General features: G+C 51.7%; 1 protein-coding gene across 4 annotated transcripts in view; it reads right to left on the bottom strand.

The window, feature by feature from the left end:
- The window catches only part of LRRC7 (leucine rich repeat containing 7), a 134,183-nt gene that overhangs the window by 33,253 nt on the left and 75,715 nt on the right, over positions 1-25,215 (bottom strand). For all 4 annotated transcript variants that reach the window (XM_071565464.1, XM_071565461.1, XM_071565462.1 and 1 more), the window contains exons 7-12: positions 20,707-20,770; positions 14,393-14,467; positions 12,264-12,408; positions 9,331-9,403; positions 6,321-6,450; positions 5,150-5,265 (exon numbers count right to left, since the gene is read on the bottom strand). In XM_071565464.1, the coding sequence (XP_071421565.1) occupies positions 5,150-5,265; positions 6,321-6,450; positions 9,331-9,403; positions 12,264-12,408; positions 14,393-14,467; positions 20,707-20,770 (603 nt within the window). The remainder of the gene's footprint in view (positions 1-5,149; positions 5,266-6,320; positions 6,451-9,330; positions 9,404-12,263; positions 12,409-14,392; positions 14,468-20,706; positions 20,771-25,215) is intronic.

Genomic DNA, 25,215 nt, shown 5'->3' with positions numbered 1-25,215 from the left:
GCATTGCTCAGGGAAGAGTGAAAGAATGTTATTCATGAAAGGAAAGAAAAGCAAAGAAAATGTCACTGATACTGTTTCCATATGAAAAATATCAAATGTTAAAGTGGTTTTACTGGTCTTTGTTTTATTGTGAGTCCCTGACATGTGTAATTTTAACTTTTCTTTCTTGATCATGGTACTTTTTCTCCTCATTCTGTAAAATGACCCACCCTGTACTTGCACAGACACCACATTGTGGGTCTGTTGTGCCCTGAGTTGCAGCTCAGAGTGTGGGAAGATCTTCCACTGGTTACTAAACTGAGTCTGAGGAGTTCACCAAACCCCCAGGGAATATTTCTGGGTTCACCAGGACAACCATTACACTTTGGTGCCACTCAGGAAGAGTTTTCAAACAACAGCCCAGACAGGCACAATTCCAGCCCCAAACGCTGATCCCAATGACACCAACGGGGCACCAAGCAGGGCTGGGCTTGTGACAGCTCTCCAAGGAACCCTCAGCAAACTGGGGATTGCAGAGTGTGGGAGCTCCGAGGAACGTGGTTGATGTGAAGCATCACAGCCTGTTCTCCCAACCACGGCTGGGCATCCATGGCCAGGAGGAATTCCCTCTCTGGGAAGAAGAACGGTGTGGAATTACAGATCTAACCAGGAAAGGAAGGGGCACCAGGGAACAGCCTGGATGGTTGAACCTGAGGAGCTTTCCTAACCTGTGGGGGGGAGTTGTGAGCCCAGGGCAGAGCAGTGGCACACACAGGAAGGGGAGGGGTCTGTCATCCCTTTTAGGAACAATCTGGAACTAAAAGAAAGGTCACTTACCAGTAACCGCTGTCTGGGAAGTGTAGCCCAAATGCACATTCTAACAATTCTACCTCTCAATCACAGGGCTCAGGCCTGGAAGGACTCTGAGGAGAGAGGAGAAGCAGATGGGAGACAGGTGTGTATGTGGACTACACAGGTGAGAGCACCGGTTACTGGTGAGCCCCACGGGCACCTGCCCTGCTGGGCAGCACCGGGCACGGCTCTGCCCGAGGGCACCGCGCTCACTCTGCACGCCTGCACAGCCTCCCTGCGGGGCTGCCTCTCCTGGAGCCAGGGTTGGCTCTCCTGGAGCCAGGGGGGCTGCCAGGGCAGGGATGGGGCACTGTCTGGGTCACGCCTGTCCTGAGTGGTCGCAGGGCGATGCCACCCGAGCGGGGCACTGCACACTCCTGGCACTCCATCAGCCAGGCAGGGGCCAACCCAGCACGGCCACCAGAGCCCACCGAGCCCTGCCCTGCCCAGAGCCTGGGTGGGTTGGAAGGGCTCGGACCTGCAAAGAGAAAAGGAGAGGGCACTCCCAGCTCCAGAGATGAGGAGTCTGGGTACAGCTGGCACGGGCAAGGAGAGCTGGAGGCTGTTTCCCTGGGGAAAGGGGAATCCTAACACTGATATTGGAAGGAAATCCTGAAGCCAACACAACTCCTGATCAGTTAAGATGAGCAAGATCCATCTTACAGCAGTGAGGAGAAGACACAGACCCAGAGTGGGAGTCTGGAGTAGGTGAGACAGAAAGAGGGAACCAAACCCTGACCCTCCCATGAGCAACAAGAGTCACCTCCAAGAAACGGGAGGTCCCCACCAGCCTGGGGGGCAAAGGGGTCTGTGCCAGGTTTGCCCCCTTCCTCAAAGACAGCCAGGCAGGCTTTGAGACCAGATGTCCCCAAATGGTCCCGACTGTCACACCCAGAGGGGCTGCAGGGAGCACAGGGCAGGCAGAGCTCCTGTGCCCATGGCTTGGGGGGTGTGTGGTGCTCCAGGAGCTGGGCAGGCCTTCCAGACACTGCCAAGGGATGGGCACAGCCACCAGCACCCTGTGTGCCCTCAGGACACCCCCTGCCACCAGGAACATGTGCACAGTGAACATTTTAGGCGGCAAAAGGGCATCTCAACAAGCTGCTGATAGTCCAGCTCCCACCAGAGTCACTGGATAAAGACAGTCATGTCAGAGCTTAGTGGAGACACCAGTGTCCCAGTTACACCACCAGAGGAGAAGTTTGGCACATGGCAAAGGACAAGGAGATGGCCCTGAGGTGTCTCTCCCTGGGCAGGTCCCCAGGGGAAGGTTGTGTTCCCTCTGTAAAACCACACCCTCCATGGTGCTGGATCCATCAGATGGACTGGCACTCACAGCCTGTTCCCTTGGCAAGGGAATAATGTGCCAGGATGCATGAGCACCTGGCCACTGCCAGGATGGACAGGGAACCCTCTCTGGTGCCAGGGAAGAAAGGCACAAAGGTAAATTCTGGCAGAATATGTACAACCCATCCCTGTTTGTTACCCAGCACAAGGTTTGTGCCTCAGCAGTGTTGGGGTGAGTGGGTCCCTCTCAGAGGGGCCCAGGGCTCAGCAGGTCCCACACCAGGTGAGAGGGAAGAGCCTGATGCTCATCCCAGCACCCAAGAGCTCCTGAGCACAGCCTGAAGCTCAGGAGGCTCCAGAATCACCCATCTGCTCTGCCCAAGTGTCTGTGCCTTCTGCCAAGGGCTTGGAGGGTCCCCAGGCAAAGAGCTGGTGTGCTCTGCGCCCTGGGAGAGCTGGGGAGGGCAGAGGGCAGAGCTGCTGGGGGGCCATGGGCAGCTCCCAACAGTGGGCACAGCCCAGGCACCCACCCTGAGCAGCCAGAGGTGCTCTCAGTCCTAGAACAGACAGTGCCTGAGTGTTAATGAAAATGGGGCGACAGAAAAGCAAAAAAAAAACAAAAAAAAATCATTAAAAACTCCAACATTAAGAAGGTTTCTGAACTTTGTCCAAACTTCTTGGTGCCAACATGTGGAAACATTTTAGTTTCACTGCAGAGGGAAGTTCCATGGCAAAAGGATGATCACAACACCTCAGCAAGGCAATGCTGAACCTCAGGCAGAGCTGACAGCAATGAAGGAGGAGAGATTTACTCCCCAGACCACTCCAGAAAAGGACAGGAGACAACTCAACCAGGTTTAAAGAAAAGCCACGTGGGTTTAAAGGCTGAAGGTCTGTGGTGTGGGTCAGTTCCCACTCCACCCAGTCCAGCCCCTGCTCTCCCAGTGGTTCCACAATGTCACAGTTCACTGCTCAGCCTTCCAGGATGAGGGGAGAGAGGAGCTTCCCAGCACCACCCACCACTGAGGGGTGGGAAGGGCAGCAGCTGGCACAGCCCAGCCCAGGGAACAGCCCAGCCTAGCCCAGCCCAGCCCAGCCCAGGGAACAGCCCAGCCCAGCCCAGGGAACAGCCCAGCCTAGCCCAGGGAACAGCCCAGCCTAGCCCAGGGAACAGCCCAGCCTAGCCCAGCCCAGGGAACAGCCCAGCCCAGGGAACAGCCCAGCCCAGGGAACAGCCCAGCCCAGCCCAGCCTAGCCCAGGGAACAGCCCAGCCCAGGGAACAGCCCAGCCCAGGGAACAGCCCAGGGAACAGCCCAGCCTAGCCCAGGGAACAGCCCGGCCCAGCCCAGGGAACAGCCCGGCCCAGCCCAGGGAACAGCCCGGCCCAGCCCAGGGAACAGCCTAGGGAACAGCCCAGGGAACAGCCCAGCCTAGCCCAGCCCAGCCCAGCCCAGGGAACAGCCCAGCCTAGCCCAGGGAACAGCCCAGCCTAGCCCAGCCCAGCCCAGGGAACAGCCCAGCCTAGCCCAGGGAACAGCCCAGCCTAGCCCAGCCTAGCCCAGCCCAGCCCAGCCCAGCCCAGCCCAGGGAACAGCCCAGCCCAGCCTAGCCCAGGGAACAGCCCAGCTCAGCCCAGCCCAAGGAACAGCCCAGTCCAGCCCAGCCCAGGGAACAGCCCAGTCCAGCCCAGCCCAGGGAACAGCCCAGTCCAGCCCAGCCCAAGGAACAGCCCAGTCCAGCCCAGCCCAGGGAACAGCCCAGTCCAGCCCAGCCCAAGGAACAGCCCAGCCCAGGGAACAGCCCAGCCCAGGGAACAGCCCAAGGCATATCCCTATGCTGGACAGTCTGGAGCCCAAAATCAAGAGATCCACCATTTGATTACTGAGTTTTTGAGCCATGGAATTGTTTAGGTTGGAAAAGCCCATTGAGTCCAACCACCCCCAGCAGTGCCAAGGCCACCACTGACCATGTCCCCAAGTGCCACATCCACAGGGCTTTGGAATCCCTCCAGGGATGGGGATCCACCCCTGCCCTGGGCAGCCCCTTTCAATGCCTGATGCCTTTTCCAGGAAGGAATTTTCCCAATATCCAGCCTGAACCTCCCCTGGCACAGCCTGAAGCCATTCCCTGACTGGGATTTGCAGTCTCAGCACAAACCAGAGTCAAGTTTAACTCTCCATTCTGGTCCAGCCATGATGGATTTTATGACACACAATTGCAAGGCAGGAAAGAATCAAAGTGAATTAAACACTTAATTTTAAAGCAATATATTATGGGGGGTTTACACTACTTGATTTTATGGGTTATATTTTATGCTCAACCTCAATCTCAACAACGGAACTGCTGAAAGCAAATCAGCCCCAGGGGTGGGAAGTGCTTGCCCTGATTCTGAGGGTGAATATTGGGCAGGAGATGGAATTCACCCCCACGTGGCAGTGCCCAGAAAAGCTGCATTTCCCAGGGGATGAAGCTCAGGGAAGTTCAGTCTTTGGCAGCACAGGGACCAAAAAGGCTCAGCTGGAGCATTTTGTTCCTCCTCTGAGCAGAGCCATGTGCATAAGAACAGGAGAATCTGAGTTTTTTGGATAAAAACTCCACAGAAAGGAATGGAAACTGTTCCTTGGGTTTCAGTGGAGGCAGAATCACAACCCCTGTGCCTGCATTTCAGGCTTCCCTACAGAGCAGCCTTTTAGTACAAACCTGCATACAATTTTAAAGCCAAATACCACATTTTTTCATGGAAACAGCAGGACATAAAAGAAACAAAAGGCTTTTAACCTCTTTAAACAACCAAGACCCAGATCTTGGCCCCACTCAACTTTTTGTTTGGTATCAGTGGAACTAAGACCAAACCATAAGGATTAAAAAAAATCAAGATTCTTTCCTTATACTCTAAATAAAGTAAATAACAATCATATTATTTTTCATATAACTCTCTCTATAGTTTTTTATTTTAAGATGCATTTTATAGAAATGCAATTTTAAAAATACCTTAAAATAAACCTCAGTTCAAATTAAAAAACCCAGTACCTGTTATCACTGAGGTTTAACACTCTCAGCTTCTGCATCTGCCCAATCTCATCAGGAAGGAATTCCAGCTTGTTGGAGCGCAGGGACATCACTGTGACGTTCTTACAGCTCCCAATCTGTGGGATGGAAAAGCCAGAGTTGAGGGGGCCCTGACTGGGGACATCTCTGATCACTTCTCATGGCAGGAGGGGCTCACCTGGGGTGTTACTGGGAGTGACTGTCCCAGTTCAGCAGGTGGGCCCAGTTTGTCCCTGTGTGGGGGTGACCAAAGCTGGGCATTCCAAACCCTCTGGGCCATTGCCCAGCAACTGTTCCCAAGGGCCCATTGGCAGCAGCTGCCCAGGGCACAGCTGAGCCCTCAGGCTGGGAGCTGGCTGGGAAAGAAGCCTGGCAGAGGAGCTGGGAGAACTGCCCTGCAGGGACTCCTTGGCACCTCCACACCCACCTGAGGGCTCAGCTCTGCCCATGGGCCAGCAACGAGTCCAAAATCCCCCCTGACTGCCAGAGTCAGATCCCCCAGGGTGGAACTCCCTGCCCTGGGGGAGGCACTGGGGGCTCCCACCCAAACCTGAGGGGATGGAATCTTGGGCTCTGGGGACTTGGGGAACCACTGATTGGATCCAGAGGAGGAGCAGCCCCTGGCCAGGAGGAGCCCCCCACTCTGGCCCAGACTGTGCCATCATCTGCACCAACGGGTTTGTTCCTTCCTTTTCCTTTGACCTCGGGGGCACCACGTGGGGCTCAGCACAGGGGCCACCAAACCCCCCTGTGTTTGTGCCCCAGGGGGTGGGTTACACTGCTGGGCTTGGGGGTTAAACCCAATTTCTCTTTGTGCCATTGCATTTATTGGAATATTGTTATTAAATTGTAACTGACTTATAATCTCTCTTGTGGTGGGTTCGTTTCTCCTCCTGGTTTCCCTTTAAACCAGCACAGTGACCAAGAGCAGAAAACACCCTCAAGGTTCCTGAGGTTCCTCCCTCTGCTCTTCACAAGGATATTCCCAACTTCCCATGTCTTTATTCATTTACTACTCAGTTTTACTGAGTACATAACAAAGGTTTGGGCTCCCACATCCTCCCACCAACAGTTGCTTGGACAGCTGATGTGTCTGGGCAGGGAGGAAACCTTGGCCCCCCCAGAACATTCCCTGTGCCATTCCAAGCCCCACCTCTCTGGGCAGCTCCGGGAGGAAGTTCTCATCCACGGCCAAGGTCCTCAGGTTGTGCAGGTACCCGATGGTGGAGGGCAGCGCCTCCAGCTCGTTGCAGCTGCAGTCAAACTCCTCCAGCAGAGACAAACTGCAAGGGGAAACCACTCCTCAGTGCCTGGGCAAGGGGTGGGCACAAGAGACCAACCCAAAACCTCTGGGGGTCCTCAGGGGTCACACAACCACAGACACCTGCAGGAACCTGGGAGCAGGTTCTGCCCCATGGCTGACCCAGCCCTGGAGTGTCCCAGGCCAGGCTGGACAGGGCTTGGAGCACCCTGGGCTGGTGGGAGGTGTCCCTGCCCATGGCAGGGGTGGCACTGGGTGGGTTTTGGGGTTCCTCCCAACCCAAACCAGTCTGGGATTCCGTGATTCTAAGATTTGCCTGAAAGTCCATAATAATCTCATTTTGAGGGACACAGTTAATCAGCTTTGCCCACTAAGGCAGTTTGAGCCCACTCAGTTTGGCCACATTATCACTGGGATTTTCTGGAAGTCATGAGGACACTTGAAGAACAGGAGGAAACATTCCCAGGACTTCAGACAGTGACCAGGGCAAGTCCCACTGAACCAAGAATGTGACCTTTGCTAATGCACAGAACACTGGAAAACAGGGATGGAGGGAGGGAGGGAGGGAGGTGTGGATGGAGGGAGGGAGGGAGGGGTGGATGGAGGGAGGGAGGGAGGGGTGGAGGGAGGGGTGGAGGGAGGGAGGGAGGGAGGGAGGGATGGGTGGGTGGAGGGAGGGAGGGAGGGAGGGAGGGAGGGAGGGAGGGAGGGAGGGAGGGATGGGTGGGTGGAGGGAGGGAGGGAGGGAGGGAGGGAGGGAGGGAGGGAGGGAGGGAGGGAGGGAGGGAGGGAGGGAGGGAGGGATGGGTGGAGGGAGGGAGGGAGGGAGGGAGGGAGGGAGGGAGGGAGGGAGGGAGGGAGGGAGGGAGGGATGGGTGGAGGGAGGGAGGGAGGGAGGGAGGGAGGGAGGGATGTGTCCGAGGTCCCCTCCCAACCCAAGGCATTCCATGAGGACCTCAAAGTCCACCCAGTGCCACCCCCTGTCCCTGTCCCCATGGGCACAGACACCTCCCTTCCCTTGGGTCCTGCAGAGAACCCCTCCAGCCTTTGGCTCCAATTCAGTAACTCAATCCATGGGAATGGAGGTTCTTGTGTGGAGTGTTGGATTGAGCCGGGTTTGGTGCCCCCACAGGGCTGCCCTTTGAGCAGCAGCTCCGAGGAGGAGGAGGGTGGTGGCTCCTCCAGCCCCACGGGCTCAGTGACGTGCTCTGTGCCCAACTCTGTGTCCAACTCTGTGTCTCAGGGAGGCACCATCCCCCCCCCCACACTGCTGGGGGACAGGGACAGGCTCTGGGCTGGCACTGCCACCTGCATTCGGGAGGCACAGACCCAGCAGGGCACTGCCCAGAGGGATGGGCCAGAGTTCAGTTCAGTGTGATGTGGAGACTGTCCTTGTTGGAGAGGGAGCCCTGCAGGGACAGAGCACAGCAGGGACTGGAGATGCCACCTCCCATATGGGAGCACCCCAGCTCTGCATTCCCAGCAGGGACTGGAGGTGCCACCTCCCATATGGGAACAGCCCCAGCTCTGCATTCCCAGCAGGGACTGGAGGTGCCACCTCCCATATGGGAACAGCCCCAGCTCTGCATTCCCAGCAGGGACTGGAGGTGCCACCTCCCATATGGGAACAGCCCCAGCTCTGCATTCCCACCTCAGGGGACAGAGGTGGCCCTGACAAAGGGACTGAGGCAGAAATCAGCCTAAGGAAGGTCTCTCCAATGGGAACAACTCAGCAAATAGGGAAAGTTTGAAAAGGTTTGAGAAACAAAACTGTTACATTGAGTATTAGATCAACCTTCTTGCAGCATCCTTGGATCCTGCCCCATTCCCAGGGGAACCTTGGATCCTGCCCCATTCCCAGGGGAACCTTGGATCCTGCCCCATTCCCAGGGGAACCTTGGATCCTGCTCCATTTCCAGGGAATCCTTACACTCTGCCCCATTCCCAGGGGATCCTTGGACCCTGCCTCATTCCCAGGGAATCCTTACACCCTGCCCCATTTCCAGGGGATCCTTGGACCTGCCCCGTTCCCAGGGGATCCTTGGACCTGCCCCATTCCCAGGGGATCCCTGGACCTTACCCCATTCCCAGGGAATCCCTGGACCTTACCCCATTCCCAGGGGATCCTTGGACCCTGCCCCATTCCCAGGGGATCCTTACACTCTGCCCCATTCCCAGGGGATCCTTACACTCTGCCCCATTCCCAGGGGATCCTTGGACCCTGCCCCATTCCCAGGGAATCCCTGGACCCTGCCCCATTCCCAGGGAATCCCTGGACCCTGCCCCATTCCCAGGGAATCCTTACACTCTGCCCCATTCCCAGGGAATCCCTGGACCCTGCCCCATTCCCAGGGAATCCTTACACTCTGCCCCATTCCCAGGGAATCCTTACACTCTGCCCCATTCCCAGGGGATCCTTGGACCCTGCCCCATTCCCAGGGAATCCTTACACTCTGCCCCATTCCCAGGGAATCCCTGGACTCTGCCCCATTCCCAGGGGATCCCTTGGCTCCCCCTCTGCCCCTGGAATGTTTGCAGGGGTGTCCCCAGGCCGGGGGGCTGCAGCATCTCCATCCCACTCGGTTGCCATGGGAACAGACATCCCCAAACCCTCCTGTTCCCTCCTTTTCCTGCTCTAACCACCCAAATTGCCAGTGACTCACACAGAAAAGCAGCTTTTTCCTTGGAAAATGGGCCGTGGATTGGCTTTTTCTGCCTCTCACCAGGACAAATGCACAGGACAGGAGCGCCCAAAATGCCAGTGCTGGGCAGAGTTTGGGACCACCTGAGAATCCCTCGATGAAATGGGAATTATTTCATAACTCGGGACATTTACACTTAAAAACAAGAAGCAGAGGGGGAAAGGACCTGCTGTTGGAGGAGCCCCTGGGGTGACACTCACTTGCCAATGGCATTGGGCAGGATGGTGAGCTGGTTGTCGTCCACCTTCAGAGTTGTGAGTCTCTTGAGCAGCCCTGAAGGGCAGAAAAACATCCACAGGAATATTGTGTGTAACCCCCTCGTGCCAAACCCACTGGCCCTGCTGAGGGTGAACACCTCAGACCTGCAGGCTGGAGATTATCTGGGCATAGGGCACATTTTCCACCAAAATAAAGGCCTGAGTCAAGGCTGAGCTGAATATCAAGTGTATTTTTGTGCATTTAATATTAAGGGGAATATTAAGTGCATTTTTGTGCATTTAATATTAAGAGGAATATTAAGTGCATTTTTGTGCATTTAATATTAAGGGGAATATTAAGTGTATTTTTGTGCATTTAATATTAAGGGGAATATTAAGTGCATTTTTGTGCATTTAATATTAAGGGGAATATTAAGTGCATTTTTGTGCATTTAATATTAAGAGGAATATTAAGTGTATTTTTGTGCATTTAATATTAAGGGGAATATTAAGTGTATTTTTGTATATTTACTATTAAGGGGAATATTAAGTGTATTTTTGTGCATTTAATATTAAGGGGAATATTAAGTGTATTTTTGTGTATTTAAGAGAAATATTAAGTGTATTTTTGTGTATTTAAGAGGAATATCAAGTGTATTTTTGTGCATTTAATATTAAGACGAATATTAAGTGTATTTTTGTGCATTTAAGAGGAATATTAAGTGTATTTTTGTGCATTTAATATTGAGGGGAATATTAAGTGTATTTTTGTGCATTTAAGAGGAATATTAAGTGTATTTTTGTGTATTTAAGAGGAATATTAAGTGTATTTTTGTGCATTTAATATTAAGAGGAATATCAAGTGTATTTTTGTGCATTTAATATTAAGGGGAATATTAAGTGTATTTTTGTGCATTTAATATTAAGGGGAATATTAAGTGTATTTTTGTGCATTTAATATTAAGAAGAATATTAAGTGTATTTTTGTGTATTTAATATTAAGAGGAATATTAAGTGTATTTTTGTGCATTTAATATTAAGGGGAATATTAAGTGTATTTTTGTGCATTTAATATTAAGAGAAATATTAAGTGTATTTTTGTGGCCTTGAAAAATAACGGGAAAATAGACAATATAAATATTAGTAAAAGAATAATATTTTTATAAAAATAAAAAGCAATAAAAAGAATAGTATCTTATCTGCACAGGAAAAGCAGATTTCTAATTTTCTGTTAATGTCTCAATAGGAAATTTTCTTTATTAATGATTTTTGATTAATTATTTATTTTATTTATTTTATTTATTAATAAATTTATTATTTAATGATTTTTATTAATTAATCAAATCCCAGTCGTGCTGCCTGGAGCAAGAGGTGCTCAGGTCAGATTTTGAATTAATTAATTATTAATTAATTAATTAAATCAATCCTGTAATTGCTGTTCCTGCAGCCTCACTCACGGGCTGTGCCCCAAACCAGACTCCACGTGCTCCATTCCCATCAGGAAGGGAATTATTAAAGATCTCGGGAATATTTCCCAAGGAGGGAATGGAATTGCAGCATTCCCAGTGGGGAACAGCAGGAAACAAGGCAGGAAAAAAAGGGAAAACTCTGTTTTATAGTGCTGGGAACAACCTGGGCCAGATTCTTCTTTTCTGGAAGTTATTCCTGTTTTAAAAGCTGCTTTGCCCTGACAGGATTCTGGGCACACAGAAATGGCATTTTTTCAATGATTATTTGAAATTAATTCTTTGGAATAATATGAATTAAACTTATATTAAATAATATTTAATATAATTAATTATTAATAAATAATAACTTAATAATATATTAAAATATTTTAATATTTATATATTTATATAAATATATATTTATATAAATATTTATATATTTAATATAAATATTAAAATATTTATATTATACATATAAATTAAATATTATTCAATATTAATATATAGTATGTGATCACATGAAAGCAAAGGAAAAATAAAAGGGACATCAGACATTCATTTCTATTTGCATTTTTGCCAAAAACATTTTAAAGCCCAACAAGTTCCAGGAAACATCAAAATTTCAACAGAATTTCATGTCAGAAGCAAAAGTTCCACCAGAGAGAATTTCAGCAAGTCCTCTGAAAACGCAGCTTGAAAATGACTCAGAAAGAAATAATTATTTCTTAGGAAGGGCTATTAAATGTATAAAGAAATAGCCCCAAATGGCTCTTTATTCCTCATCCAACGCTCCGTTGCTGCTCAGTCTGTGCCCTCTCAGCAGCACCCGAATCCAGCGGGGTGGGACAGTGCATCATTCCAGAGGGATTTGGGAATGAAACCCCCTCCAAACCAACCCAGGCCATTCAAGCACTCCCAGCAAAGCCTGGACCTGCTGGGGGGAGGTGGAAAACCCACCTGCAAAGGGCAGGAGAGGAGCCTCAGCATTGCTAATTAGCAAGAATCGTTGGACTCCTGACGAAGCTGATTGAGAATTGGGGAATTGAAGAGTTGGACATTCCAAGTGAACAGGAAATGTGGGGGATCAAAGTTGAAATGGAAGCTCCAGGTGTGCTACAACCACTTGGCTTCCAGAATATCAATATATCCTAAATAACCCTGAAATTCTGTGCATGTGAAACAGAAAATTAATAATCAGAACTAATTTTTTATTTCCTTTTTAATCTGTCTCACCCTTACTTTCAAACTGAGATCAACAAGAGCCTTCCCTGCCTATTTTCCTTCAATTATCCAATCAGAATAATCAACTCATTCTTCCCATGGATTTCTGTTGCTGATTTCCCAGAAGGGATTCAGGCCTGTCCACACACAGATGTCTCATAAACCCTTTGGCTCTGAAGGGCATTTCTCGTGCCACGATTATAAATTCATATATAACATATATTAAGTTTTCAGGTGGGAGGGGCCAGGCCCCTGAGGTGTCCTCACCTATGGAGTCTGGCAGCTGCTGCAGCATGTTGGATGACAGCAGGAGGTCCTCCAGCCCTTCACAGCCCGAGATGTCCAAGTCCACCGTCTCTATCCTGTTCTTGGACACGTCCAGGTACACCAACTGCTTGAGCTTCCCTATAGACTTAATGGCAGTGAGGGACAGTCACTTGACGGGCACACCCAGTCATGGGGCACTCACCAGAGCCATGCAGGTCATGGGGGTGTCCCAGTTCAGCAGGTGGGCCCAGTTTGTCCCTGTGTGGGGGTGACCAAAGCTGGGCATTCCAAACCCTCTGGGCCATTGCCCAGCAACTCTTCCCAAGGGCCCATTGGCAGCAGCTGCCCAGGGCACAGCTGAGCCCTCAGGCTGGGAGCTGGCTGGGAAAGAAGCCTGGCAGAGGAGCTGGGAGAACTGCCCTGCAGGGACTCCTTGGCACCTCCACACCCACCTGAGGGCTCAGCTCTGCTCAGGGGCCAGCAACAAGTCCAAAATCCCCCCTGAGTGCCAGAGTCAGATCCCCCAGGGTGGAACTCCCTGCCCTGGGGGAGGCACTGGGGGCTCCCACCCAAACCTGAGGGGAGAGAATCTTGGGGTTGGGGACTTGGGGAACCACTCATGGGATCGAGAGGAGGATCAGCCCCTGGACAGGAGGAGCCACCACTCTCCACCAGACTGTGCCATCATCTGCACCAACAGCTTTGTCCCTTCCTTTGCCTTTGGACTTGGGGGCACCACGTGGGGCTCAGCACAGGGGCCACCAAACCCCCCTGTGTTTGTGCCCCAGGGGGTGGGTTCCACTGCTGGGCTTGGGGGTTAAACCCAATTTCTCTTTGTGTCATTGCATTGATTGGAATATTGGTATTAAATTGTAACTCTGATTTATCATCTCTTTTGTGGTGGGTTCATTTCTCCTCCTGGTTTCCCTTTAAACCAGCCCAGGGTTTATCCCAACACCTTCCCAGGGGTGGCCCCAAGACAGGACCCAGGGGGGCTCAGCCTCCCCTGCAGGAGCTGCACCAACCTGAACCCCCCAAACCAATTCCTGTGCTCCAGAGCCCCTGGATCTGCTGGGATTGGAGCTCCTGGTCACATCCCTGTGCTCCAGAGTCCCTGGATCTGCTGGGATTGGAGCTCCTGGTCACATCCCTGTGCTCCAGAGCCCCTGGATCTGCTGGGATGGGAGTTCCTGGTCTCATCCCTGTGCTCCAGAGCCCCTGGATCTGCTGGGATGAGAGCTCCTGGTCACATTCCTGTGCTCCACAGCCCCTGGATCTGCTGGGATTGGAGCTCCTGGCCACACAGTTGTGTTATTTCTCCATTTGGACACAGATCCAAGGGATTCCCCCACAATTCCCACCTCATTGGCAGCCCCACCAAGGAGGGGAAACTTTTCTGCCTTGAACATTTAGGCTTTATCACATAACTTTTATTTCTAATTAATGTGCTCCAGATTCATTAAATCTGATGAAAAATTGGAGTTCTTGGTCATACAGTTGTGTTGTTTCTCCACTTGGATGTGGATCCAAGGGATGTTCATCACAACCCACATCTGACTGGAAGCCCCACCAAGGAGGGGAAACTTTTCTGTGGTGAACATTTAGATATTATCACATTAATTCTATTCCTAATTAATGTGCTCCAGATTCATTAAATCTGCTGGAAATTAAGTAGTTCCAATCACACAGTTATATTATTTCTCCACTTGGATGTGGATCCAAGGGATGTTCACTCACAACCCACATCTGACTGGAAGCCCCACCAAGGAGGGGAAACTTTTCTGTCTTGAACATTAAGGCTTTATCACATAACATTTATTTCTAATTAATGTGCTCCAGATTCATTAAATCTGATGAAAAATTGGAGTTCTTGGTCATACAGTTGTGTTGTTTCTCCACTTGGATGTGGATCCAAAGGATGTTCATCACAATCCACATCTGAGTGGAAGCCCCACCAAGGAGGGGAAACTTTTCTCTGTTGAATATTTAGATATTACCACATAAACTTTATTTCTGGATAATAATTAATGACCCTGTGAAGGAGGATGAGCCCCCAGTCATCAAAATGCACATTTCCTGCCAGGCAAACAGGTCACAATAATTCAATTACAAAGAATAAATGTCCATACCCCAGGTAGCACTTGCAAAGAATTGTTGTCCATCCACAGCTCCTTTAGATTCTGAATTTGTTCAAGAACCTCAGGCTGGGGAAAAAAAATACATAATCATGGGCAGTTAAATAAAGGAATGGTTTTTTTTGTTAAATATAAATCAACAACTGCTTGAAAAAGGCTCCTCTTCCCTTTCCTTTGTGTTCCTGTAACCCACATCAGCCTTTCAGAGATCCAGTGGCAGGAACAGCTCAGTCCCTTCCCTGAACTGAACCCCCGCAAACCTTGGCAGGTTTGAGAGCCCTTTGGAGCAGAAATGAAACCAAGGAGAAGTTGTTGGGAGGGTTGAAGTCCCTGCAGGAGTTTCAGGCTGTGCCCTGACAAACTTCACCTGCTTCACCCTTTCCAACTCTACAGGATCTCAGGGAGAGGACCCGGAACAGGCGATTCCCAAACCATCCCTCACTCCTCAGGGCTGGGAAAATCCGGAAAATGGGCAATTCCCAAGTCATCCCTCACTCCTCAGGGCTGGGAAAATCCGGAAACCATCCCTCACTCCTTAGGGCTGGGAAAATCCGGAAAATGGGCAATTCCCAAGTCATCCCTCACTCCTCAGGGCTGGGAAAATCCAGAAACCATCCCTCACTCCTCAGGGCTGGGAAAATCCGGAAAATGGGCAATTCCCAAACCATCCCTCACTCCTCAGAGCTGGAAAAATCTGGAAAACAGGCAATTCCCAAACCATCCCTCACTCCTCAGAGTTGGGAAAATCCAGAAAACCATCTCTCACTCCTTAGGGCTGGAAAATCCAGAAAACAGGCAATTCCCAAATCATCCCTCACTCCTCAGAGCTGGGAAAATCCAGAAAACAGGCAATTCCCAAATATCTCTCCCTCCTTAGGGCTGGGAAAATCCGGAAAACGGGCAATTCCCAAACCATCCCTCACTCCTCAGGGCTGGGAAAATCCAGAAACCATCTCTCACTCCTTAGGGGTGGGAAAATCTGGAAAACAGGCAATTCCCAAATATCTCTCACTCCTTAGGGCTGGGAAAAATCCGGAAAATGGGCAATTCCCAAACCATCCCTCACTCCTCAGGGCTGGGAGAATCCGGAAAACAGGCAATTCCCAAATATCTCTCACTCCTTAGGGCTGGGAAAAATCTGGAAAACGGGCAATTCCCAAATCATCCCTCACTCCTCAGGGCTGGGAAAATCCAGAAACCATCTCTCACTCCTTAGGGCTGGGAAAATCCGGAAAATGGGCAATTCCCAAACCATCCCTCACTCCTTAGGGCTGGGAAAATCTGGAAAATGGGCAATTCCCAAACCATCCCTCACTCCTTAGGGCTGGGAAAATCTGGAAAACAGGCAATTCCCAAATATCTCTCACTCCTCAGGACTGGGAAAATCTGGAAAACAGGCAATTCCCAAATATCTCTCACTCCTCAGGGCTGGGAAAATCCAGAAAACGGGCAATTCCCAAATATCTCTCACTCCTCAGGGCTGGGAAAATCCAGAAAACAGGCAATTCCCAAATATCTCTCACTCCTTAGAGCTGGGAAAATCCGGAAAACGGGCAATTCCCAAATATCTCTCACTCCTTAGGGCTGGAAAATCCGGAAAACAGGCAATTCCCAAATATCTCTCACTCCTTAGGGCTGGAAAATCCAGAAAACAGGCAATTCCCAAATATCTTTCACTCCTCAGGGCTGGGAAAATCCGGAAAACGGGCAATTCCCAAACCATCCCTCACTCCTTAGGGCTGGGAAAATCCGGAAAACAGGCAATTCCCAAATATCTCTCCCTCCTCAGGGCTGGGAAATCCGGAAAACAGGCAATTCCCAAACCATCCCTCACTCCTCAGAGCTGGAGAATCCAGAAAACAGGCAATTCCCAAATATCTCTCCCTCCTCAGAGCTGGAAAATCCGGAAAACAGGCAATTCCCAAATATCTCTCCCTCCTCAGGGCTGGGAAAATCCAGAAAACAGGCAATTCCCAAATCCTCCCCCACTCTTCAGGGCTGGGAAAATCCGGAAATCAGGCAATTCCCAAATATCTCTCACTCAGGGCTGGGAAAATCCGGAAAATGTGCAATTCCCAAACCATCCCTCACTCAGGGCTGGGAAAATCCGGAAAACAGGCAATTCCCAAATATCTCTCCCTCCTCAGGACTGGAAAATCCAGAAAACAGGCAAATCCCAAATATCTCTCACTCCTTAGGGCTGGGAGAATCCGGAAAACAGGCAATTCCCAAATATCTCTCCCTCCTCAGGGCTGGGAAATCCACAATTAGCAGGTCCCAAACATTCCCATAACCTGAAACCTTCCCATGAAACGTTTCCCACAGCAAACCAAGACTCCAACTCGCCTTTGCTTGGCTGAGTTGGGGGATTTTTTAGGACCAGGAACTGGGATTAAATATTCCCTGTGGTCCTGACTAACCAGGTGCCAGCATTTTAAAGGCTGGAATTATCCCAGCCCAGGCAGAACAAATACCTGTGCCAGCATCTCAGGAGACACCCCGTTATCCCAGGGGGTCTGAGGGCTTTGGGATGTTGCCATTCCCTTCCCACTTTTCCAGGAGGGAGAAGCTCCTGGAGCCTCCCCAGGTGCCCAGGAAGCTGCTGAGCTCAGGCCCTCAGTTCTCTGAGTGTTTCCATTGAAAACCTCTGAGTTAACAGTTTAAAGGTGATTTATTTTTTGTGTCCTCATTCTATTGAAGTTCTGTTGGCCTTGAATGATCAAACCCACTTCTCATTTCCAGGCTGTCCTAGTTGAGCAGGAGGGTCCAGCTAACCCTGTGTGGGGGTGATCAAAGCTGTGTATTCCACCCCCTCTATTCATTCCCCAAGGACAATGGGCCATTAGCAGCAGCTGCCCAGGGAGCCATTATCACCTTCACACTCAGCCTGAGGGGGCGGAGCTGCCAATGGGCCATCAACAGTTCAACACCCCCTGGCTCCCAGAGTTAATCACCCATTGGGTGAGTCCCCGCCCAGGGGGAGGGACTGGGTGCTCCCTGAGGGTACAGAAGTGGTAGGTAAGAAAACCTCGGGAACCTCTTGTTGGATCCAGAGGAGCAGCAGGACCTCGACAGGAGGAGATCCCCGCTCTCACCCAGACCACAGCCCTCGCCTGCACCAACAGGTTTTTCTTTTCCTTTTGCTCTGGACTTGGGGGAACCACAGGGGGTCTCAGCACAAGGGCAAACAAACCCCCTTGGGTTTGTGCCCCAGGACACTGGGTTATACTGCTGGGGTTTGTGAGTTGAAAGCAATTTCCCTTGTGTGTCAGTGTTGTTATTGTAATATTATTATTAAATTTTAGCTCTGACTTATAATCTTCCCTGCTGGTGAGTTCATTTCCCTGCTGGTTCACCTTTAAACCAGCACACCCCTCTATTCATTCCCCAAGGACAATGGGCCATTGGCAGCAGCTGCCCAGGGAGCCATTATCACCTTCACACCCAGCCTGAGGGGGCGGAGCTGCCAATGGGCCATCAACGGTCCAACAACACCGCCTGGCTCCCAGAGTTAATCACCCATTGTGTGAGTCCCCGCCCAGGGGGAGGGACTGGGTGCTCCCTGAGGGTACATAAGTGGTGGGTAAGAAGACTTTGGGAACTTCTCGTTGGATCCAGAGGAGCAGCAGGACCTTGACAGGAGGAGATCCCCGCTCTCACCCAGACCACAGCCCTCGCCTGCACCAACAGGTTTTTCTTTTCCTTTTGCTCTGGACTTGGGGGAGCCACAGGGGTCTCAGCACAAGGGCAAACAAACCCCCTTGGGTTTGTGCCCCAGGACACTGGGTTATACTGCTGGGGTTTTGTGAGTTGAAAGCAATTTCCCTTGTGTGTCAGTGTTGTTATTGTAATATTATTATTAAATTTTAGGTCTGACTTATAATCTCTCTCGTGGTGAGTTCATTTCCCCTGCTGGTTCACCTTTAAACCAGCACACAGGCTAAACTGATTAATGATCATTTTATGCTATTTATTCCTATGCTGATTAACGTTTCTGTGTCCCTCTGGAGCACTCCCTGACTGGGGTCATTGAGGATAATCAGAATTCCCCCTCTCCACTTGTGCTTTCACATTAACAGACACTTTGCTCAGGGGGAACAGCCCATTCCTGTGCTGGCCACAGTTGGTGTGACATTCCTTGAGTTTGGATTATAATTTATGGCATTTCTGGAGTACCAGGATTGTGGTTTGTTGTGGTTCACCATGACCCAGGTGGGATCTCACACAGGTTTGGGCACCAAAAACTTGTTTATCCCTGTTAGAAATGTTTCAGTTGATGCGTTTTTGGAGAGTATTTTCATTTTCCACACAGATTGGCACAACTGGAATGGAGCAGAGTGGGAATAGGAATGGAATGGAAGAGAATCAGCTGGAAGGGCCTTACAGTGGCCAACCAGCCCTGACCAAAACCTTAATAAGAGAATTCTCCCAATGTCCCTTAACCCCTGCCAGGCTTGGGGCACCCCTGCCCTCTCCAGGGATCCTTTAATAAGGGAATTCTCCCAATGTCCCCCCTAATCCCTGCCCTCTCCAGGGATCCTTTAATAAGGGAATTCTCCCAATGTCCCCCCTAATCCCTGCCAGGCTCGGGGCATCCCTGCCCTCTCCAGGGATCTTTTAATAAGGGAATTCTCCCAATGTCCCCCCTAATCCCTGCCAGGCTCGGGGCATCCCTGCCCTCTCCAGGGATCCTTTAATAAAGGAATTCTTTCCATGTCCCCCCTAACCCCTGCCACGTTTGGGACATCCCTGCCCTCTCCAGAGATCCTTTAATAAGGGAATTCTCCCAATGTCCCCTAACCCCTGCCAGGCTTGGGGCATCCCTGCCCTCTCCAGGGATCCTTTAATAAGGGAATTCTCCCAGTCCCCCCTAATCCCTGCCAGGCTTGGGGCATCCCTGCCCTCTCCAGGGATCCTTTAATAAGGGAATTCTCCCAGTCCCCCCTAATCCCTGCCAGGCTTGGGGCATCCCTGCCCTCTCCAATAAGGGAATCCTCCCAGTCCCCCCTAATCCCTGCCAGGCTTGGGGCATCCCTGCCCTCTCCAGGGATCCTTTAATAAGGGAATTCTTTCCATGTCCCCTAATCCCTGCCAGGCTTGGGGCATCCCTGCCCTCTCCAGGGATCCTTTAATAAGGGAATTCTTTCCATGTCCCCTAATCCCTGCCAGGCTTGGGGCATCCCTGCCCTCTCCAGGGATCCTGTTCCAGGCTCTGACCCCTCCTGGCACAGAAATGTTTCTCAAGTCTGAATTGGAGACTGACATGAACCTTCAATTAAAAATATCCGACATTTTCTCCTCTTCCCTTTTCCTTTTCTCCCCACCTTTACCTGTTTCCTGCCCAGATTTCTCCTCAAAGCCCCTCCAGTGCCACCCCTGCCATGGGCAGGGACACCTCCCACTGTCCCAGGGTGCTCCAAGCCCTGTCCAGCCTGGCCTGGGACACTCCAGGGCTGGGGCAGCCACAGCTTCTCCAATAACCACCAGTAGTAACTCCTAACAATGTCTGATGTTGGATATATCAATGGTAGAAGATGTAATCAATGGTACTAAGAAATTAATCCATAATTACACAATAATTTATCACAAGATGTTCAGTTCAGGCCCCCGTGAAGCATCTCAGGGGTAACAACCTGCTCAGAGGGACAATCCTTGACCTGTACTGCAAAGCCTGATGGGGATGAACCCTGGTCTGACATCAACACACCTCAGGAACCTTCTGCTCCACAAAGAAGTGTCCTCACCCATGGCCAAAACCATCCCCAGGGCATCCAAACCCTCATCCATGGCCACAACCCAACCAAACCTTTCACAGAGACCTTCAGTGCCATCCCCAGGGCATCCAAACCCTCACCCATGGCCACAATCCAACCAAACCTTTCACAGAATCTCAGTGCCCATCCCCAGGGCATCCAAACCCTCACCCATGGCCACAACCCAACAAAGCTTTTATCACAGAACCTCAGTGCCCATCCCCAGGGCATCCAAACCCTCACCCATGGCCACAACCCAACCAAGCCTTTCACAGAGACCTTCAGTGCCATCCCCAGGGCATCCAAACCCTCACCCATGGCCACAATCCAACCAAACCTTTCACAGAGACCTTCAGTGCCATCCCCAGGGCATCCAAACCCTCACCCATGGCCATAACCCAACCAAGCCTTTCACAGAGACCTTCAGTGCCATCCCCAGGGCATCCAAACCCTCACCCATGGCCACAACCCAACAAAGTTTTATCACAGAACTCCAGTGCCATCCCCAGGGCATCCAAACCCCACAGGTCCTCTGTTAAAAGGTGAATTTCTTACCAGCTCAGAGAACTCATTATTGCCCAGGTCAAGCCTCTCCAGCTGAGTCAGTTTGTGCATTGACCTGGAAGAGAGCAGGAAATATCTGAGGTGAGATTTAAACCTGCAAAATGTCAGGCAGGTTTTGTTTGGGTGAAAATAAAGCTGCAAAGATCCTTTTCTGGCAAAAGGGATTGCACCAGTTTGGTGCTGATGGTGCAAATCTGAACAACGTGTTCCATCCAACACTAAGTAAAGTTCTTGGACTAAAAAGAAACTTATTTTAGTACAGAAATAAACAGAATCCTGGTAGAATTTTGTACAGTTTCTCAGGGAAAATGTCTCATTTTATATTTGAAAGTAATTGAAATGAAATATAATATTAAAAGTGTCTTTTTGGTACAGATTTATGGATTTGTGATTAACGTTTTGTAACTAGAGAGTGGGTTGACTCCTCATGGCCCAACAGGCCCCTCAGCTGCTCTGAGGGCCAAATTTAATGAAGTTCAAATTAACAAATCAATCACTGCCTTTGTTTCCATGAACAAAACTGGGAGAGGGTTTTCCCACTAGAGCAGATTTCTCTTCAAGCCCTGGTGGACCAAAGTGGTCCCAACTCCACACTGGCTTTGGTAAAAAAAGAGGATAAAAGTAGTAAATTAAGTCATTTAGTGTTGACTGCACGAGGCAGTTCAGAGGCCTTGGAAGGGAATCAGATCCTAATCAAAAAATTAGCACAGTCTTAATTGCTGTGCTGTAAAATATCCACCCTTTCACCTGTGAAATTTGCACCAGAGGTAACAGTGATGAGCAAAGAGCCCGGGCTGGGAACCAGAGTTGGTGCCAACACCTCAGTAATGGCACCGTGAGCCTGTGCTGGGGCTGCCCAGGGCACAGACTGCGGGGACCCTCCATGCCAGGGGGGACACAGAGCCACCACCTGCCCAGGAGCTCTGCTGGCACAGACTGTGGGGACCCTCCATGCCAGGGGGGACACAGGGCCCCAAACTGCCCAGGAGCTGTGTTGGCACAGACTGCGGGGACCCTCCATGCCAGGGGGGACACAGGGCCCCAAACTGCCCAGGAGCTGTGTTGGCACAGGCTGTGGGGACCCTCCATGCCAGGGGGGACACAGGGCCACCACCTGCCCAGGAGCTCTGCTGGCACAGACTGCAGGGTCCCTCCATGCCAGGGGGGACACAGAGCCCCCACCTGCCCAGGAGCTGTGTTGGCACAGACTGTGGGGACCCTCCATGCCAGGGGGGGACACAGGGCCACCACCTGCCCAGGAGCTCTGCTGGCACAGACTGCAGGGTCCCTCCATGCCAGGGGGGACACAGAGCTACCACCTGCCCAGGAGCTCTGCTGGCACAGGCTGTGGGGACCCTCCATGCCAGGGGGGACACAGAGCCACCACCTGCCCAGGACCAGGAGTGCTGCTGTGCAGGGGCAGGGGCAGAGAGGCCCCAAAGGGCAGCAAATGTGGGATTGCTGACAGTCAGTGGGGGTTTTGGAGACCTCCAGAAAGAGCCACAGGGTTGTTGCAGCCCCAGCTCCATTCCAGCCCCAGGGTTGTTCCATTCCCAGCTCAGTTCCAGCCCCAGCTCCATTCCAGCCCCAGGGTTGTTCCATTCCCAGCTCAGTTCCAGTCCAAGCTCCATTCCAGTCCCAGGGTTGTTCCAGTCCCAGCTCAGTTCCAGTCCCAGCTCAGTTCCAGCCCCAGCTCCGTTCCAGTCCCGGGGTTGTTCCAGTCCCAGCTCAGTTCCAGTCCCAGGGTTGTTTCAGTCCCAGCTCCGTTCCATTCCCAGCTCCGTTCCAGTCCCAGGGTTGTTCCATTCCCAGCTCCATTCCAGTCCCAGCTCAGTTCCAGCCCCAGCTCAGTTCCAGCCCCAGCTCCGTTCCAGCTCAGTTCCAGTCCCAGCTCAGTTCCAGTCCCAGCTCCGTTCCAGTCCCAGGGTTGTTCCATTCCCAGCTCCATTCCAGTCCCAGCTCAGTTCCAGCCCCAGCTCAGTTCCAGCCCCAGCTCCGTTCCAGCCCCAGCTCCGTTCCAGCTCAGTTCCAGTCCCAGCTCCGTTCCAGTCCCAGCTCCGTTCCAGTCCCAGCTCCGTTCCAGTCCCAGGGTTGTTCCATTCCCAGCTCAGTTCCAGCCCCAGCTCCGTTCCAGCCCCAGCCCCGTTCCAATTGATGCCACCCAGTTTGGTGCCCGCAGAGCCCGCAGCAGTGCCACAGTGCCCAGTGCAGTGTTGGCTGAGGTTTGCCATCAGTTCCTGCTATTTTTAGCCCTTCCACGTAATTACTTTTACTTTCCTTAGGGAAAACTTCCTTCTATTTCTCATGTGGGGTCATTTTGTAGAGGTGGATGAGGAGAGGAGCAATTATGGGCAATGCTCAGTTAAATATTCATGGCTCAAATGATGGAATGGAATGGAATTAATGTGCTGATAAAAGTGGCCCAAGATTTCCCATAAATCCTGACTGGTATCACTCTGGGAGCTGCTTTTCCATTCATAAGCAGCTCCAGTCAGGACTCACATGGAGAAGGTCTGATTGTTGGCTCTTAAGGTGAAACTCCCATAAGGTTCAGAATAAAGTGAATATTTCAATGATAGTGCTGGGCTGGGCCAGGCAGGGGGATGGTGCTGGGCTGGGCCAGGCAGGGGGATGATGGTGCTGGGCTCCCCCAGGCAGAGGGATGATGGTGCTGGGCTGGGCTCTCCCAGGCAGGGGGATGATGGTGCTGGGCTCTCCCAGGCAGGGGGATGATGGTGCTGGGCTCTCCCAGGCAGGGGGATGATGGTGCTGGGCTCTCCCAGGCAGGGGGATGATGGTGCTGGGCTCTCCCAGGCAGGGGGATGATGGTGCTGGGCTCTCCCAGGCAGGGGGATGATGGTGCTGGGCTCTCCCAGGCAGGGGGATGATGGTGCTGGGCTGGGCTCTCCCAGGCAGGGGGATGATGGTGCTGGGCTGGGCTCTCCCAGGCAGGGGGATGATGGTGCTGGGCTGGGCTCTCCCAGGCAGGGGGATGATGGTGCTGGGCTGGGCTCTCCCAGGCAGGGGGATGATGGTGCTGGGCTGGGCTCTCCCAGGCAGGGGGATGATGGTGCTGGGCTGGGCTCTCCCAGGCAGGGGGATGATGGTGCTGGGCTGGGCTCTCCCAGGCAGGGGGATGATGGTGCTGGGCTCTCCCAGGCAGGGGGATGATGGTGCTGGGCTGGGCTCTCCCAGGCAGGGGGATGATGGGGCTGGGCTGGGCTCTCCCAGGCAGGGGGATGATGGGGCTGGGCTCTCCCAGGCAGGGGGATGATGGTGCTGGGCTGGGCTCTCCCAGGCAGGGGGATGATGGTGCTGGGCTGGGCTCTCCCAGGCAGGGGGATGATGGTGCTGGGCTCCCCCAGGCAGGGGGTTGATGGTGCTGGGCTCCCCCAGGCAGGGGGTTGATGGTGCTGGGCTCCCCCAGGCAGGGGGTTGATGGTGCTGGGCTCCCCCAGGCAGGGGGTTGATGGTGCTGGGCTCCCCCAGGCAGGGGGATGATGGTGCTGGGCTCTCCCAGGCAGGGGGATGATGGTGCTGGGCTCTCCCAGGCAGGGGGATGATGGTGCTGGGCTCCCCCAGGCAGGGGGATGATGGTGCTGGGCTCTCCCAGGCAGGGGGATGATGGTGCTGGGCTCTCCCAGGCAGGGGGATGATGGTGCTGGGCTCTCCCAGGCAGGGGGTTGATGGTGCTGGGCTCGGGGATGGTGGTGCTGGACTGGGCTCTTTCTCACTCACTTATCATGTTCTGGGAAATAATAATCCTTTTATGCACAAATTACCTATATAAGGACGGGAATGGGTTGGGATATTTTGGATCTCTGAATGTCTCTCTGGAATTTCTCTGGTTCCTTTGTCACTTTGGAGGGAAGTTTGAGGGACAGAAGAGCATGAGAATATTAATCCTGCAGGTTCAAATCCCTCCAATCTGCCCCAGGAACCTCCCAAGGTGCAAATGGAGCCCCTGCAAACACCCACTGGCAGCTGAGGGTCATTCCCCAAGGAAGAGCCTGCTCTGATTCACTGGATATTGTCAATTCCAACCACTCTGTGCTTCTTATCCAGACTTTGTGCTGCCTCTCAGACACCTCCAGCTGCTGAGTCTCCTCAGGCCCAATTTCACCCTTTCATGGAACAATCAGCACAAATGAGAGGCACAAAGAATCTCAATAAATCTGGATTTGGGATCATTACACCAAGAACAGGAAAATTCCCCCCCTTTGCCTTTTCCCCCCCTGATTTGTTTGCTAAATATTGAGCAGTTGTGGGTCCCTGGCACGTCAATTTGCTGCAGATATGGGAGTGGGATGATTAAAATGGAAACTTTGGTATTCCCAGTGCAGCTTTTCATACTCTGACTTATTTTTCAGGTGTGAAGGAGCTGCAGCATTGCCAAGGAACTGAGCAGGGAATAAAGGAAAGAACAACCCATGACTCATAAAATTCTGGATTTAACCAGTTTGGAAAATAAGGAGGTAAAGTAATAATGAAATTACCCAG

The sequence above is a fragment of the Pithys albifrons genome, chromosome 10, assembly GCF_047495875.1.
Source record: "Pithys albifrons albifrons isolate INPA30051 chromosome 10, PitAlb_v1, whole genome shotgun sequence".
In the NCBI taxonomy this organism is placed as follows: Eukaryota; Metazoa; Chordata; class Aves; order Passeriformes; family Thamnophilidae; genus Pithys; species Pithys albifrons.
The sequence above is the reverse complement of the archived record's forward strand: the minus strand, read 5'-3'. Positions and strand labels throughout refer to the sequence as shown.